Genomic DNA, 16,205 nt, shown 5'->3' with positions numbered 1-16,205 from the left:
GTTTTGATTGGGTAATTTTTGTAGGTATGTGTCGTTCATGGTTTTCATTGGCTATATTTCAGTCGCAATCAATATGATGTTTTGGGTCCTAATTTCTGTGCATGCTAAATGCTTTTGTAAAAAATGATTTATTTCGGGGGCTTTTCGGTTTTTATTATTGTTGTCTGTGGACGGAAGCAGTACCTACATATGGAAGGCTGAATTAAATGTGTAAAAGGTAATTATGGTATAAGGCAAAGTATAAGGCAAGTTTGAGGCAAGGCACTATATTGAAGTCCAATAAAAAAATATAGGTGCATATAAACAAAAGATTTTAGAAAGTTAAAGAGGATATGAGGTGAGGACCACGGGGAGTTCCACTTTCAGATGTTGACGTTTATTTCATTAATTGTGTCTTCGTCAAGACAAGCCAATTCAAATTATTTACCTCAACCTAGCGTTCAGAGTCTCGGACGACTATCTTGGAGTCTCTCGGATGACTATGTTCTATTGACCAGTTTTGTACAACATGCCACCTCTTAACCAGTTTTGATTCCTTTTAGATATTGATTTGATTCCTAATCATGCACCCCATACCAACTCATAGAGCGATAGTTTAAGTACAGTTTAAAAGAATAGGAGGAGCCGTTGCAAAGACAAATCCGCTAAACCATCATCATCATCATTGACAGCAAAAGGCTCAATAAATTGGGATGGGATTGGGGACCTCACTGTTGCCACCCATTGGCTTGGTAACTATATTGACACTCATTTTACTACCTAACCCTTGAGGCCTTGACATATCTTGTATGTTTTTACAGGGAACTAGAAGTGAAGATTGCAGATGCAGATTTGCAAAAGAAATCATTCACAATAAGCATACAAGTATACATTCCTACCCAGTAACTGCAAGTTGCTGCTAATCAGCTCAGTACCTCGTATCGTATCAGAACTGTGAGGCTCAGCCCCACTGCTGCTCGCCTCCGTCCCCTACACGGGCCGCCATGCTGCCGCGGTGTCGCCTGACGCGCCTGTGCCGGTTGGGACTGCGGCCGATGAGTGCTGCGGCCGCCCCAGAGCCGGCTCCGTCCGTGTTCCGGACGAGCGTCAGTGACCCACGCGAGCACAGCCGCAGCGACCTCGGACGTCTGTACACGGTGGACCGCGAGGATCACCGGAGACTGTTCCAGGTCAGCGTCTTTGGTGGACTGGGGTTCTGGAATGGTCGTGCTATTTGCTTTGTCCAGTTATCGAGTTCAGTTGTTGTGACATTTCAGCAGGTAGCCAACATAGCATTACTCAGTGACATTGCTAGAAGTTTGATGCTAGCTGAATCACCACCGAGTGTTAATAAGCATAAAAATTTGCATTTATCTATACACAGTTAAATGTACTTTCCTGTGAACAGATGGGTAAAACGAGATCTGATTAAGTAGTCGTCTTTATATCATCGTTTTCCCATCGTCTTATGTGACCCTGTCTATCGCCAGGTGACGGGTCTTCGGAAGTCTCTGTCCGCCCAAGCGCGCACCTTCTGTGAGCTGGCTCTGATGGTGCGGCAGCCGGCGCTGAACGTCCTCGACAGCCTGCGCGCCTCGGACCCGAGTCGGCCGTCGCTGCGCTTCCTGCTGTACGGACCATACGGCGGCGGAAAGAGCACCACGGTGGCGCACGTGCTGCACTGGGCGGCCGCCTCTGGCTGGCTGTTGGTACACTTTCCCGAGGCGGACCGCTGGGGGCTGCGGTTCCGCGAGGTGACGGCGTCGGCGTCCGACCCGCAGGCGGTCGATCACCCCGTGGATGCCGCGCTGTGGCTGGCGCACTTCCGCGCACAGAACGCCGCCCGACTGGCCGAGCTGGACCTGCGGACTGGCGAGACGTACACCTGGAGTCGCCGCGAGGCCACCGAGGCGGGCTCGCCGCTCACGGACCTGGTGGAGCTGGGTGTGACGCGAGGTAAGCACGCGTCCCAGTGTGTGCTGGCGCTGCTGGCCGAGCTGAAGGCGCACGCGTCGGCCGGCAGGTGCCGTCTTCTCATGGCCGTGGAGAAGGTGAACGCCTTCTGGTGCGACTCGACGGCGCGACGTGAGGACGGCTCCACGGTGAAGTTTGGCGATATGACGGTGATACGCGCCGCCGAGCAACTGCTGCGGCCCGACTGGAGCGGAGGTGCCGTGCTGACGACCATAGCGCCCGTGCGCGGCGGCCCGGAGGGCTCCCACCTGCCGCGACACCAGCTGGGCGCCGACGGCTGGCGCGCCCTCGAGCCGTTCGTACCCATACGTGTGGACGATATGAGCCGTGCAGAGACGTACACCATGATCGACTATTTTCTGGAGCGCCGCTGGCTCCAGGCGCCGGCCGCCGCCACCGAACGGGGTAAGCAGGAGCTCTTCTTCCGCAGTGGCGGCAACCCTGGGAAACTGGCAGAGATTTGCAGTATGTACTGAGGTCTGAGAGTCCGGTGTGCTGCCGAGTTTGGTCCCCGAGTGATGAATGACTAGACGATTTTTTGTTTTCTCTTTGGATGGGTATTTGCTGGTGTTACCGTTGTGGAGCAGGTGGCGGCACCTGTTCATGCGCTAGTCCGCTGACATGGTTCGTTGATCAAGCTCTACCGAAGCCTCCATCGACATTTGCAAATAGATTGTATGGCGCATAGTGACAGTGCGTGATTTTGTGCATGACTGTGCATTAGGTCGCGGATGACGTTCGCTAAGAAATTGAACACGGAAGGCAGAGTTCTTTGCAACAAATCACAATATGAAAGCGGTAAATACCCTTAGGAAAATCATTTGTACCCAGTACCCATGCTGGTCAGCGACAGATTGGTTGTTTGGTGGTGCTCTTGAGGCCAGGATATGCGAGTTCTTGCTTGTTGTGCTACTGAGTATGACTGTAATACGAATGAATGAATAGAAACGTCTGCGATTAATATCTGTGCCAGGCTTATCGATTGCTCTTGTACAGGAATAAATTGAATATTCGCTCTGTACATTGTAACAGCTGTTTGATATTGAACTTCTCAACGAATCGAATCGATAAATTTTTAATAGAAACACGACGAGATTCTCTATTGAGATTACAAGACAATAGGTGGGATTATGAAATAAAAATAGTATGATGGCGCTGGTCAAAATATGTTTCGGTTTTCCGTGCATTTCCCTGTGAGTAATGTGCAATAAGGGATATTTGGAAGGCTATCTCGCTTCTCCAGACGGGACGAGTGTCACCCATGCCTTCAGCATTTATTTCATGCGTGACACAATCTTCAGTACCACCCTCTCATCCCAGCGGAACTATTGCTCGAAAGCTCGACAGCTTTGCTAAGGCTCAAAATTGAAGCAGGTTTGTCTCCTTGTCTCCACATCACGGTAGCCGTGGAAAGGGAGGGTCGTATTTAGGGCCTTGGGGAGGGTATTCGACTATATACTCTGCTCGACCATATCCTTCCTTATCATATCCCTTTTCATCATAAAAGGCTGTATTCAGAAAGTGAGCAGTACCACTGTCACTGATGCCCTGCCATAGTGCACCAGTGAACTCATAGACAATACGTCGATAGATACAGGGTGACACAAAAAAGCGGTCATCACCAAAATTCGAATAACTTCGGAAGTTTTATTCAGATCATCACCAAACTTCGGCCACTTTAGGTCACACCTATGTAGCAGACATCCACCAAGTTTCAAGTCTTCACTACGAATGCTTTTAAAAGGCAGTGTGTGTTTTACGGACGCTCCACAATGTGCTCCAGGTGAGCGCCCCGGCGCTGCAGGGCGTAGGCACACCTGCATCCGGCGGGCAAAGTTGCCGATAACCCGATAAAAATAACGTTTCAGGGGTAGCACACACCCTGAGCACTGTCTCCAGAGGCCATCGCACTCTGTAAAGTGCACAGCCATCGGGTTATCGACAACTTTGCCCGCCGGATGCAAGTGTGCTTACGCCCTGCAGCGCCGTGGCGCTCACCTGGAGCACATTGTGGAGCGTCAGTAAAACACACACTGTACTTAAAGTATTCGTAGTGAAGACTTGAAACTTGGTGGGTGTATGCTACATAGGTGTGACCTTAAGTGGCCGAAGTTTGGTGATGATCTGAATAAAACTTCCGAAGTTATTCGAAATTTGGTGATGACCGTTTTTTTTTGTGTCACCCTGTATTTGTTTACGTTTTTCCCTTTGGAAGTGATAATAATGAATAAAAAGCAGCAATCACGGTGGAAGCTGGCGAAACCTCAAGCAGCGTCTCGTGTGCGGAGGAACGCACTCTGCGTACGAGCCATCAATGACTGGAACGCCCTTCCTCGTCATGTGGTCCTCGCTGAGACCCTAACCCAGTTCAAATCCCGACTCGACCAGCACTGGCAGACCATCCATTACTCAGTGCCAACCCAAGATTTAACCTAGTGTATCCAGAACCTACTCGACGAGATCGGGACCTTCAGGCGTTGTGCCTTTCTAATTTCTAAATCCCGATAAGTGTAGGTAAGGTAAGGTAAGGTAAGCAATTTTAATTTGCTACAACTGAGCATTTTTCAGTGAAATCCAACTCGCGCACCAGCTACAAAAGCAGCGCAAAAATCACGAAGAGCGTTTTTGTGCTTTTCACAGTCTAATTTTCGACCTTAGCAGCAAGCTTTAGTTGCTTATTGATATCAAAATATATAGGTATAAATTATTTATATATTTATAGTACAAAAGCTCTGGGCCGTCGGAGGCTGAGGTGATCACTGATAGGAAAGACAGGTATGGTATATTATTTCCCTCTTCGATATTTATGTTGGACTTATTTATGATTGTTTCGCAAGCATAGGCGGCGGAACGGGGGGGGGCACCGGGGCACCGTGCCCCCCCTTGAATTCTGCAAGGGGGGCACCAATAGCAAGGTGCCCCCCCCTTAAATTTGATGTATTAGTACCAGTGGCGGATTCGGGAAAACTCCAAGGGGAGGGTCATCAGAATCGAAGTGGTGCCCTTACCTATTCCCAAAATTAAAACCTCAACGGATTTCGGCCACTTAATGTTGGTGGTGCCCTATTTTCAGTTTTTTTTATTTTCCTTATTTTTGGTTAGTCATGTGATGACTGGTGCCCCTGCTAGGCCGCTGGTGCCCCTGGAAAGACTGTGGTACCTACCTACACTGCCCCCTGACAAGCCTACGGTGGGCCCTGACATGACTTAGGTGCCCATGGTCCCTGACCGGCCCGTGGTGCCCCTGACAGGCCTGTGGTGTCCTTGCTAGGCCTGTGATGTCCCTGGGCCTTGGCAGGTCTGTGGTGCCCCTGGCGAGCCTGTGGTGCCCCTGTTAGAACGCAGGTGCCCTTGACAGGTTTGTGGTGCCCCTGACAATCCTAAAGTGTCAACGACAGGCTTGTGGTGCCCTTGACAGGTCCATGGTGCCCTTGCGAGGCCGGTGGTTCCCCTGCGAAGCCAATAGTGCCCCTGGCAGGCCTCTAGTGCCCCTGGTAGGTCTGTGGTGCCCCCGGAAGACCTGTAGTGCTTTTGCTAGGCCGATGGTGCTCTTGACATGCCTGTGGTGCCACTGACAGGCCCGTGATGCCCCTGCTAGGCCTGTGATACCCCTGGCGGGCCTGTGGTGCCCCTGTCGGCTGTCAGGCCTGTGGTGCTCCTGGCAGGCATGTGGTGACCCCAGGCCCTAAGTCATGACCCATGTGACCTCCCCCTGGGATTCATGGGATTCGCCACTGATTAGTACTGCGATGGCTTCAAGGGAATTTGATACATGTAGGATAAATGGAATTTATCAAACGACAATAAGGAAGAGACAAACACATAGGTACTTGAGGATCAGCTTAACCCTCGCCGGCACAGGCCATTTTGAGTCCTTCGACGGCACAAGGGGGGGGGGGGTTGGTACGACCCCCCCCCTCGCGTTTGGCCCCTGATGGAGCTAGAGCTTCGCGGAAAAAAACGAGCGTGTTGCCCGTCACAAAAGGAAGCCAATGATACCCAATTTTAAGATCCTAGGTCATCGGCTGACCTTCCAGGTCAGGTCAATGACCCATAAATCAGGAATATCGGGACCTGTTAGAAAGTCGTAAAGTGTGGTAGCTAAGGGGTTTTCCGGGGTGCTGATCACGAATATCGTGTTAGTTTTGATCATAGATGATGTCGTGAAGCGTTTAGACCAGGTCGGGTCAGATCAGGTCAGGTCAACCGGTAGGGGTCGTGACGGGTATTCGTAGTACACTCGGGGGCAGATTGATGTTCCACCACTCCCTACCCATCGGGCTCCCATGGCTCAGCACTGGCTGCTGCCAGTGGCAGCACTGGCAGCACTGGCACTGGCAGGCAGTGCTGAGCAGTGCTGAGGGCAGGCAACACTGACAGCAGCCAGTGCTGAGCCATGGGATCGCCCGATGGGTAGGGAGGTAGTGGAACATCAATCTGCCCTCGAGTGTACCTGTCATCCGCCTCGGACAGCTTCGATAACATGTTACGAAGGCACCAAAACTACTTCGTAAATGTTCCAATGGTTGCTAAACTCGAATTCAGCTCCAAAAACTAGCCTGGAAACATGTAAAACTCGAAAAAGTGAACCGAGGTCACCAAAGGTCAATGACCTGACCTGACCTTCTGGTGACCTTGACATCCACCCTAATGCATGGGCGCAACATCAAATCACATGTTTGAACGTTTGAAACCACGAAAAGCTTGCAAACGCGCGGCTAATGCGAGCCGACATACGCCGAATCGCGATTCCGGCCAAACATGGTCTCAGAAAAGAGGTCACAGGTCAAGGTCATTTGGGTCAGGGTCATGACATTTTCAGGGTAGGTGTAAAATTGATCAATGCGAGGGTACTGAAAGTTTCGTCGCGATCGGCCGCTTTTTACGCGAGTTATTCGCGAAAAACCTTAGGGGGTACATCAACCCCCCCCCCCCCCCTGTGCCGGCGAGGGTTAAAGTTAACCACACATACGGGGGTGAACTGCCATTTTCGTTTTGTAAATAAAAAATAAAATAATAAAAAAATCATCGTGTCAGGGCTGTGACGAAAAATAAGTGGCCTAAATCCGATAAGAAAACAGGATTTGGGGGTACCCTAGGTTTGGCTCCTTGAGCTGGTGCCCCCCCTTGTCTCAAATCGTTCCGCCGCCTATGTTCGCAAGTACCTACCTTCACATGATAAATGACACTGTGACATTCATAAGCTCAAAATGAAAACCAAGCTAACTCATTTGTGGCCTTAGCCCTCAGCTTTTCCTTTTTACCTCAATATGATGTGCAGTGAAAATAATTGATGTGTATTATTAAGATTAAATGCAAATAATTACCAGTACAAATGTGTCTGTAGATCAGTTATGTTCCGAGCTTTCATCAACCTAACCAACTGCACTCAACAGTCAACAGTCCCCACATGGTCCCCAGATGCCAATCAGTCTCTAGCTGAGGCTTGATTGATGAGCATTTTTCCTTGTGGTACCCTGCCTGTTCCAAGGTAGAACAATTCATGAACATCCTGGGAGCTGTGCTCATGTCTTGTGCATATTGTTAGGGTTTGTTTGCTTTGTACTGCTTACCAACTTTTATAGAGCTAAATCTGATTAAAATTAATGTCTCTACTGTCTGGTCATCATGACCTAAAGACTAATTACTAATTTCTTAATTTACCATTAGAGATCTATCATCAGTAGTTCCACATGATGTTTATTGGCTTCCATTGTCACATTGCACATACCTAAATGAGTCTGTTCACAAAACCACTGTCCCTTTGATCTGTCCACTTTTCCTGTCCTATTATGTTCTATTTTGATTCCACTTATGCAGTAGGTATATTCTTAAATGCATTTTATTTAGAATGTTATGCTTCCACCACTAACAATTTCTCCTTTCTCAGGCTGAGAGGAGAGCTGTTGGTAGCAGTTCCCGAGTCATTCTGTTGAGTCAGCTGCGCGTCTCTCCTCGTGACCGCGCCCACCTTTCACCATGTGGCCGGTGCTAATGAACGTTCTGAGGACTTACGCACCCATCATCACGCTGCCCGCGGCGGCCGTGATCGGGTTCATCGGCTACAACCTGGAGAGTCTGTTCGACAGGAGCACACCAGCGCCCCTGGAGGGTATCAAAGACAGAAGAGAGGAGCGCAGGCTCGGTGACGGTGCAGCTCCCCCGGACGCGCTCAAGGACCGCTCGTTCGTGCCGCGAACCGTGTTCGAGAAGAACGTATCACCCACGCTGAAGCCGACCTGAGGCTGTCGAAGAGGTACGGTGGTCTGCCGGAACGGTGGATAATGCAGGTGGGCTGAGTACGTCATCGTGATACGTTACAGTCTGATGGTCGGGTATTTTTGGGGAGTTTTACTGTGCCTGATGGAGAGAGTTCAGTTGTGTGGAGTGTAGGAGTCACATGCTTTGCCGTTTTTGGTAGAGTTGAATGCCGCGCCGAACGTTTTCTTGTTAGGAAAATGCGTGCCTGATTCGTGTCTTTTCGTCTCCCAGCCGTTTACTCCACTTGGCTTAATGGGGACAGAGAGACAGTGCTGCATTAAATACAATTTTGTGAACAGGCTCATTGATGTGCAATGTGACAATGATAAGGAATAAATATTGTGTGTAACTGCTGATAGATCTCTGACAGTTGATGCTTAAATTAGTTATTTATCGTTAAGTAACCTTTGGGAGAGCACGCCTGGTCACCAGAGTCCGTATTTCACCCGCACTCTCATCAGATCGAAGTGGCTGGAAACTGTCCTTCAAGTATGAGTCAAATGTGAGGATCAGGACTGTGCATTGGTTAACACATTCACCATTTAGAGATGACAGTATTTATTTCGGCACATCTCCCTAAACATTTTACAAACACATAAATAGGTACCTAATAAACATTCCATATCAAACCAACACAAAACGTGCATGATAGAACCTAGCGGATATATCTGTCGCACTCTACCCATAACAGATGTGAGCGGTCTCAATACAGCACTATGTAAAGGGCCAACCATTCACACATATTTTCACAGTTGCTTAAAAGAGTGGGATGAATTATCGTTCATGCTCTCTCCTGAAAGGAAGCGCTCTCCTTGCTGGCTCGAATATGCTCCCTCGATGTCGCTCGAGAGGCTATTCGAGCATTGTCTAAATATTATCCAAATATTTGGACGGATTCTCGGAGTACAACACCCATCGTAGTTCACTTCTAGACCGCATTTGATATTGTTGACTTGCGTAAAGTCATGAGTGCAGTCATCATGTCGAATAGCTGACATGACATTACTGACATCAATTACATCAATAACATCAATTAGTGAGCACCGTAAAGAGTCCTAATTCACTGCAGTTATAGTGGCAGTACAGAATCTACCATCGCTAGATTCCTCGTACAATCCATTCATTATCGTCCTTCTGTTCACAGAGGAGCTTCGCACAGGTGTGTGACGCGTAATTTTGCCGCTCTCATGTTGTCTCGATCAAGCGCCGTGAAGGAAGGGTTCTGCAATCGGCTCGCTTGCGCACAGCCCTCGACTCGTTCTGATCGGGCAGTGAACACACACAGAATGAGCAGAACCTATCATCGGCAGACTGATATCCCGCCTGAGGCAGTTCCGATGGCAAGGGAGTGGGGATGGTCGGTGATACTTTTCCTAGGAGGCACAGACGATTTGGCTCAAATGTGCTAGTTGGCACCTGGGTCTATTAAATGTCTTCATAAGCATTGCTCTGGGCGCCAAAGCCAATAATCTCTCTCAGCCTTCAAGTGTGGAAAAACTAAAAGCTGCAGACTGTACCATACATCATTACGAGCTAACATCGTTCTTTGGTCATATCTGTGAGCTCATGGCTCGAAGCTTCCTCAATAACTTGACAAAATGACGCTTGTTCAACACACGCTGGGATGTCGAGCTCCACACGATAGCTGTCGAGACGACAGTGTTGTCCCAAGAACATGAATCCCAGCCCTGTCGCTCGGTCTCAGAGTATGTAGACGTTGGGATTGTCGCCTCTCATCGAGAGCTGCGCCTCGTGTAGAATGCGCAGTCGCGGCCCAATGGGCACTCCCAGTTTCTGGAGTCGTTCCTCAGTCATGTATGGCAGCTCCAGCATACCGATCCGTTCGCGTTCGAACAGCGGAGCGTATTTCTGCAGAGAAAACAACAGTGGCACAGGGTCAGTGCTCGGGAGATCATTAGTTGTTGCGTGGGGGTTGCTAAGCAATTGTCCTGGGTCGTGCTTAGCCGGAGTGCTAAGCCGGAAATGACTGATCATCATTGCATCATTTTCGGCATTGCTGTGGATAGCACGCAGCAGGGCTTGCTACTTATTCAACGAACATATCCTGAGTCAATTTAGCGCACAAAGTAACACCTGTTTCTCGACAATGTTGTCTCTTGTCTTTCTTGGTGACATGTGTAATCGCGCATCATTATCTCCCTCGATTCAGTGACGCACGGTACATGTTCCGCTTTCTTGTCACTCCTACACAAGCCTCACCTCGTATCCCAGCTGGTTGAGGAAGATCCGCAGCAGGGGCGGCTCGTCGCCGAAGAAGCGGGTCAGTTTCCGCACGCGCGGCGGATGTGTGAGAGATACACCGGCCGGTCGGAACGTTCCGAAATCTCCGCCGTGCCGGACACCGGGCCCCGAGCCCTGTCGGAGCTGGGCCAGCTCGGTCCGTATCGACTCCATCTCCTGGGGAGGCAGACGGAGTGGTGACCTTATTGGCGCACATTGGCGTTATGACGATATTGGGGTGGCGTTATACATATAATCATGTCCTTACTGGGGGAACGGTGATCGTGTGCATTGCGTGAACTTCAAATAGGCGTTAAAGATCCTATTATAACTAGAGTGATTCCAGGTTGAGGACTGAGGGTTAATGCTATTCGTTGGTGTTAATTTATGTTGCTTGCGTTTTCGCTTGTGATCCCAAGTTCTTTTTTGCCCTCCAGTTCACTTTCTTGCATTCTTAGTACGTTTCCGCCCGGCTCGCCCCTTCCAGTCCTTTGTAGCCCGTCAGCCGCGTGCGATACTGACCTGGAACATGAGGTGCTGTGTCCTCATCTCCGAGGACAGGTGCGCCACGCTCCTCGCCAGCGTCACCACGTGACTCTCCAGTCGCTGGAACCGCTTGTTGATCCCCTGCGAAGAGAGGAGGGCTCGATTCTTGATAACCACTGGGAGGTTGTTACAAAAGCTCTGATTGCGCCTTTTTCATGCATCCATCAGCATTTTGTTTACATTATGCCACTATATAGTTGAACACATGGGCGCCGCCACCGGGGGGGACGGGGGGGACGCGTCCCCCCACTCTCAGAATGGAAGGGGGACGTCCCCCCCAAACTCATTACGGAGCGAGCGAAGCGAGCGTAGTCTTTCGTAGGTTAACGGAAATTTCTGAGTATGCCGTGGTCACGCTTTTGCTAGGCTTATATCTCAGCAACCACTTGACCGATTTACATGCGGTAATTTTTGTAGGGTAGCACTAAATTCATTCCTTCTAACGAGCATCGGACTATTCCCGATGCATGTGAGTGACCCCATATGCACGTGCCACGTGAAAAACGAAGAGGTGTCAGTTTTGTAACAATTTCAATATCTCGGCAACTACTGGGCCGATTGCGCTGAAAGTTGGCATGTAGGTTGGTATACCCACTAGGCAATGCATATCCGTGTGCCACAGTTGGGGTGCTGCTGCACGTGCGCACATGCAGGGGTCGATTCCAGATCTCGAGAACGGCTGAACCGATTGTGCTGAAATCTGATACATGGTTAGATTGTGGTTAGAGACCGGTTAGTAGGGTGCCGTGCAAAAGTCAGTTGGGACCCATTTTGCACGTGCGCATTTGCAGGGTGCCGTTTCCAGATCTCGAGAACGGCTAGGCCGATTGCGCTCAAATTTGGCACATCGTTAGGGACCAGTTAGAAGGGTGCAGTGCATAAGTTAGTTGGAGGTATCCCCTCGCAATTTCGCACGTGCAAGGCCCACCCCACCCTCTCGCTCGCTCCGTTGGTCGCCCCAAAAGGCGTTTTACTTATTGTTATCCTACTCGAAATTTGATTAGGCCCTTCGGTCAAATGAGACCATTTCAGAGCCGCAAGTATGAAAGAATTGGTGGGAGACATTGGTCGGGCAGCCACCCCAGTGAGCCACTTGGGATGAACCCGACCAATTGAACAGGCAGCCCAGCCCACTGGCACTCATTGCACCCGGCAAAGGACTATAGCTCCAGTGGAGCCATTCCCGCATGGGATAGAGTTGCCCGTCCAGCCCGGAGCAGGGGGTTGCGGCGTGGAGGAGAAGGATTTGACTCTCCTGAGGATGGAAGAGATGGAACGGCCGGTGGCGAATCTAAGAGGGTCCAGGAGGTTTAGACACTCAGTATATGGGGTGTGGGCCTACATGCATTGGTCTGACCCCTGCCACCTCGGCCAACAAAATCTCCAGCTCTTATTCGACCTGTCATCGCGGAACTGCCGATTTTTGATATCGTGATCAACGTGTGTCGTATAACACGACTGGCCGAACACGGGCCTAATATATTTCGTCTAACCAGCCAAGAGCATGACTTTACACCAATCCGACCTCGAAGTCAAAATCCGAACATTTTCGAAGACTTCAACTCCGACTCTGGCCAAAACTGGCCAGTCGTGCCAAAAAAAAGTGTGCAGTCAACTCCGACTGATTCTGGCTCCGACCCCACACTTCTGCAGTCACGCTACACTAAATTAAATTTCCAGCTTCTAAGAAACAAGCTAATGCTATAGGTACGGTTGACAGGACCACAAAACTTTGAGGCGACTTGACTACTTGACTTGGTTTTCCTGACCTAAGGTTTTCTGGTATCAAGCTTGTTACACGGGCTGCAAAATTCGTATTTTGGAGCAGTTTTGCCTAATGTTTTTTGCCAATTTTCGCGGCGCTTCGCGCCGATTCGTGCACAGACCAAAAGAGAGATTTGTGACTATACAACGCCCCCTCCCCCACGCGGGTATGCAATATGTATTACCTATATGCAATATGCATTATCGATCATATTAGTGGCATACATCAGCAATTATACCGTGATAGAACACGAGGCTTTGCCGTGTCAAACTGAATCGGACATCAGATGTGTATATAGGTAGGTTCTTGGTGGGAATGCGGTCTATAGCCATTACTAACCTAAACTACTTTCCTCAAACCAGTTGTTTTGCCACAGTTTTATGAGTTTTTAAACTTAAAATGGTCAGGAAATTATAAATATTTGCAAAAGGATTTTTTACATCACTATTGTCCATCTTTCGTAGAGGCTACTTACTTACCTATATTGCAGGGGAAGCTGATTACGCGTTGACCAAGCATAGTACGTAGTTCAAACCAGCTGAATGCTGATTGGCTAGCATTTTTCCGTAAGGGAATGGAATCCTCGGTAAGAGAATGACAAAGTGTAATATATGGGAATGACTTCAGTCTTCAAACCTAAAATCGATACCGATATATTTGGCTAAGGGTGATCGTTGGCCGTTGGGCCATAAAAGCTCCTGATTTGTTCTCGTCTCAGCTCAAGCTACAAAACCGTTACTTCAGTTCAAAACCCTATGTTAAAAGTGGCATATTTGCTTTAAACGTTGAATGCATCCGACCGAAAAAGCCACGGTAAAAATGTCTACTTTTGGGTTTTCAGTCGGTCAGTCCGTCCCCCCCAGTCAAAAACCCGTGGCGGCGCCCCTGGTTGAACACAATCGTCTGATTTTTGCGGCCTCTCCGGAGCTGCTGAATCTAGAATCGCTTGGGAACTTGCATTAATTACTCGGATGCTCATGACTCTTGAATCCCTATGCGTGTTCCATCTCATTTTTTTTTTGCATCCCAGCGCCTCACTGTGCACCACTGACTCCACAGTACCGTCATCCTGACTCTCCTGGCGCTCCCCCTCTGGTCTGCATCCCCCAGTCTCACCCTGGAGTCCCTGGTCTGTTTCCGGTCTTCGCGGCGCCGGTCGCGGCTCGGCTTCCCCCCGATGGAGGAGGGGAGGGAGGACACGCTGCTGCCGGGACGCAGACGGCCGGCCGGCACCCTGGCGGTCGGCCGGCCCGGCTGAGCGCGCTTCTGACCGCCCAGCAGACGCAGAACCTGAGGGGAGCAGAACCCAGAGGTGGCGGTCACTTGGGGTTATGCAGCGATGCATTGGATAGGTCCACATGGCACATACAGCGTGGCAGCAGGGTTGAAGAGGAAACGTTTGTTGAACAGCTATATCAGCAGTCAACTGGCGGATGTTTTGTATCGCCCTATAGAGCGCTGCAACGCCAGAAGTGTCAGTTCAGTAATCAGTTCGGATGAACATACAAGCGTGAGGAGATGAGTCCTACTTGCCATTGACTGAAGGCTATACGTCTCCTGTCACATATTTTGACGTACGCCTACTCCATGCAATTACTTTCGAATTTCAGATTGTTCCTTCCCTCTGGTGAAGCGATAACTATGCTAGGAGTTCTACCAGTCGACCCTCACCTCCGAGTACATGGTCTCGAGGCTCTGCAGCTGCCGGCGCACGGTGGGACCGTCCACACCCGTCTCCAGCACGGTCGAGTCGTCCGTGCTCTGGTCCGAGGTTTGGTCCAGTGCCGACTCCAGGTCCAGCGAGGCCAGGTCACCGCCGCTGTCGTTGGCAGGACCCAGCACACCCAGCGAGCCTGGAACCGGCAGAGAGATGTCGAAAGACATATTTTGAAAATAATTTGACATACTCGTAAGTCGTAGGAAACGTTCATTAATCATGGATCACTTCCTGTTAATTATCCACGGTCATTTGATGGCAAGGCCGTTGTACTTACCGTTGAGCAAGAAGGATGCAAAACTGTTTATGAATACACGATTAATGTTTTAGCGATCTAGCAGCCATGCCTCACAACATATGTTCATGAGCATCGTAACAAAATCGTTCAAAGGAAGGGTATCCGGAGCGTCGGCCCGACGTTCCTCTGACGCCTACCAACTCGAGTGGTCGTCCTCTGTCGCGATCGCTCTCTGGGGTCGCCACGACCCATCGTCGGTGACTCCTTGGCGGCGCGCGTCACCCAGCTGCGGCTCTGGCCCTGGCTCTGTCGGCCCTGTCGGGGCGCCGAGCCGGAGCCGATCCGCCCGGTCAGCAGCGGCTGCCCCGGGGCGGCCGTGTCCTCCAGCAGGTCAGGCTGGTTGGGCCCGGCTGCAGACCGCTGACCGGCGCGGGTCCCTAGACGGGGAGTGCCGGCCGGGGAGTGCGGCGGGGAGCCGTCTGGTGCCGGGAGCGGAGGGGTGGACGACACTCCCGCCGGCGCAGAGGTCAGGTCAGGTCGCCGGGAGCCCGGGTCCAGGATCTGACGCAGCTCTGGCTCCGTATCAGCCCACTCCTGCTCGTTCCCTGCAGGAAATATAATGAGGCATTATTGAACTGACGTGCCACTAATCTGCATGCATATTGAGCATAGCCGCCGTTTCGCTGGTAAAGCTCGGGAGTTTTTTTTTTTTGCCATTTGCTTATGATAACGATGACAAAATATGGTTCTTAAATACCTATAAAATGGCTAATCGGTGTCCTTTTGTAAACTGCGGACATCATTGATGAAGACAGATCTGATGCTTCGTTCAGCTTATACTCAGCCATCCCGTACTGCGCCCTCGACTAACCTGTGTTATGCGTACCTCGCTGGCCGCCCGGTTTCGTCCGGGCGCGTCCCTCCGAGTCGACGCTGGTGTCCAGCAGCGCGGTGTGCCGGTGATCGGTGGACGGCTGGCTGCGGGACACCTCCCCCGCTCTGCTCCTGTCGGTCCCCGCAGCCTCCTGGTGCGGCCCGGACGAGACGGCCGGCCGCGCCGTCACCGTGGTGGTCGCCGCCCCCGCCGGTGGTGACGGCCTGCCGGGGCTGAACGGAGAGTCGACCGGTGGCCGGCCCTGGCTGCCCTGTCGGCTCAGGTAGTGACCGGGCGGCGGCAGGCGCGTGCCGTAGGCCGGCGGAGGAGGCCGCGGCTGGCCGGCCGCCGGCGCCGCCGCTCGCAGCGGCTGAGGGGCATACCCTGCCGGCCGCACCGGCGGCGAGCCGGCTGGGAACGCCGCTGGAGGGCGCTGCGGTCGCGGGTCGCCGGGTCGTGGGGTGTGTGGCGGCACGCTGTAGGTGCCGCCGCTGGTCGGAGCGGCTGCCGAGGTGTGTGGGTATTCGGTCTGCTCGTGATAGCCGTGAGGGTGGTACTCGCGGCCGGTGGGCGGGTAACCGCCGTACGGCTGCTCGCCGGCTGGGGAACC

General features: G+C 51.3%; 3 protein-coding genes across 6 annotated transcripts; 2 read left to right on the top strand and 1 right to left on the bottom strand.

The window, feature by feature from the left end:
• Positions 1-97: 97 nt before the first annotated feature.
• Positions 98-2,982, top strand: LOC122370761 (28S ribosomal protein S29, mitochondrial-like). 4 transcript variants are annotated; one of them, XM_043346652.1, is made up of 3 exons: positions 98-217; positions 801-1,169; positions 1,470-2,982. In XM_043346652.1, the coding sequence occupies exons 2-3, from the start codon at positions 984-986 to the stop codon at positions 2,427-2,429; spliced, it is 1,146 nt and encodes a 381-aa protein (XP_043202587.1). In that variant the 5' UTR covers positions 98-217; positions 801-983; the 3' UTR covers positions 2,430-2,982. The 4 variants fall into 4 exon arrangements, with proteins under 4 accessions (XP_043202587.1, XP_043202588.1, XP_043202586.1 ...); XM_043346653.1 differs by having other exon boundaries at positions 117-337; XM_043346651.1 differs by having other exon boundaries at positions 172-217; positions 978-1,169.
• Positions 2,983-4,578: 1,596 nt separating this feature from the next.
• LOC122370760 (small integral membrane protein 12-like) lies at positions 4,579-8,568 on the top strand. Its single transcript, XM_043346649.1, has 2 exons — positions 4,579-4,728; positions 7,844-8,568. Exon 2 carries the CDS (start codon positions 7,933-7,935, stop codon positions 8,194-8,196), a length of 264 nt encoding a protein of 87 aa, XP_043202584.1. The 5' UTR covers positions 4,579-4,728; positions 7,844-7,932; the 3' UTR covers positions 8,197-8,568.
• A 187-nt stretch (positions 8,569-8,755) lies between these two features.
• LOC122370766 lies at positions 8,756-15,974 on the bottom strand. The gene is made up of 7 exons (XM_043346664.1): positions 15,608-15,974; positions 14,919-15,326; positions 14,438-14,619; positions 13,883-14,056; positions 10,978-11,082; positions 10,435-10,632; positions 8,756-10,083 (listed from the first exon to the last, which is right to left on the bottom strand). Exons 2-7 carry the CDS (start codon positions 14,971-14,973, stop codon positions 9,916-9,918), a joined length of 882 nt encoding a protein of 293 aa, XP_043202599.1. The 5' UTR covers positions 14,974-15,326; positions 15,608-15,974; the 3' UTR covers positions 8,756-9,915.
• Between the last annotated feature and the right edge of the window lie 231 nt (positions 15,975-16,205).

This window comes from Amphibalanus amphitrite, unplaced genomic scaffold (assembly GCF_019059575.1).
Source record: "Amphibalanus amphitrite isolate SeventyFive unplaced genomic scaffold, NRLGWU_Aamphi_draft 001166F_arrow, whole genome shotgun sequence".
Taxonomy (NCBI): domain Eukaryota; kingdom Metazoa; phylum Arthropoda; class Thecostraca; order Balanomorpha; family Balanidae; genus Amphibalanus; species Amphibalanus amphitrite.
The sequence above is the reverse complement of the archived record's forward strand: the minus strand, read 5'-3'. Positions and strand labels throughout refer to the sequence as shown.

Coding starts and splice junctions, on each gene's coding strand:
- LOC122370761 (XM_043346652.1), top strand. CDS start 984: ATGCTGCCGCGGTGTCGCCTGACGCGCCTGTGCCGGTTGGGACTGCGG. Junction 1,170..1,469: donor ATCACCGGAGACTGTTCCAG/GTCAGCGTCTTT, acceptor GTCTATCGCCAG/GTGACGGGTCTTCGGAAGTC.
- LOC122370760 (XM_043346649.1), top strand. CDS start 7,933: ATGTGGCCGGTGCTAATGAACGTTCTGAGGACTTACGCACCCATCATC.
- LOC122370766 (XM_043346664.1), bottom strand. CDS start 14,973: ATGGGTCGTGGCGACCCCAGAGAGCGATCGCGACAGAGGACGACCACT. Junction 14,057..14,437: donor TCGAGACCATGTACTCGGAG/GTGAGGGTCGAC, acceptor TGCTCCCCTCAG/GTTCTGCGTCTGCTGGGCGG. Junction 10,633..10,977: donor CACAGCACCTCATGTTCCAG/GTCAGTATCGCA, acceptor CTGCCTCCCCAG/GAGATGGAGTCGATACGGAC.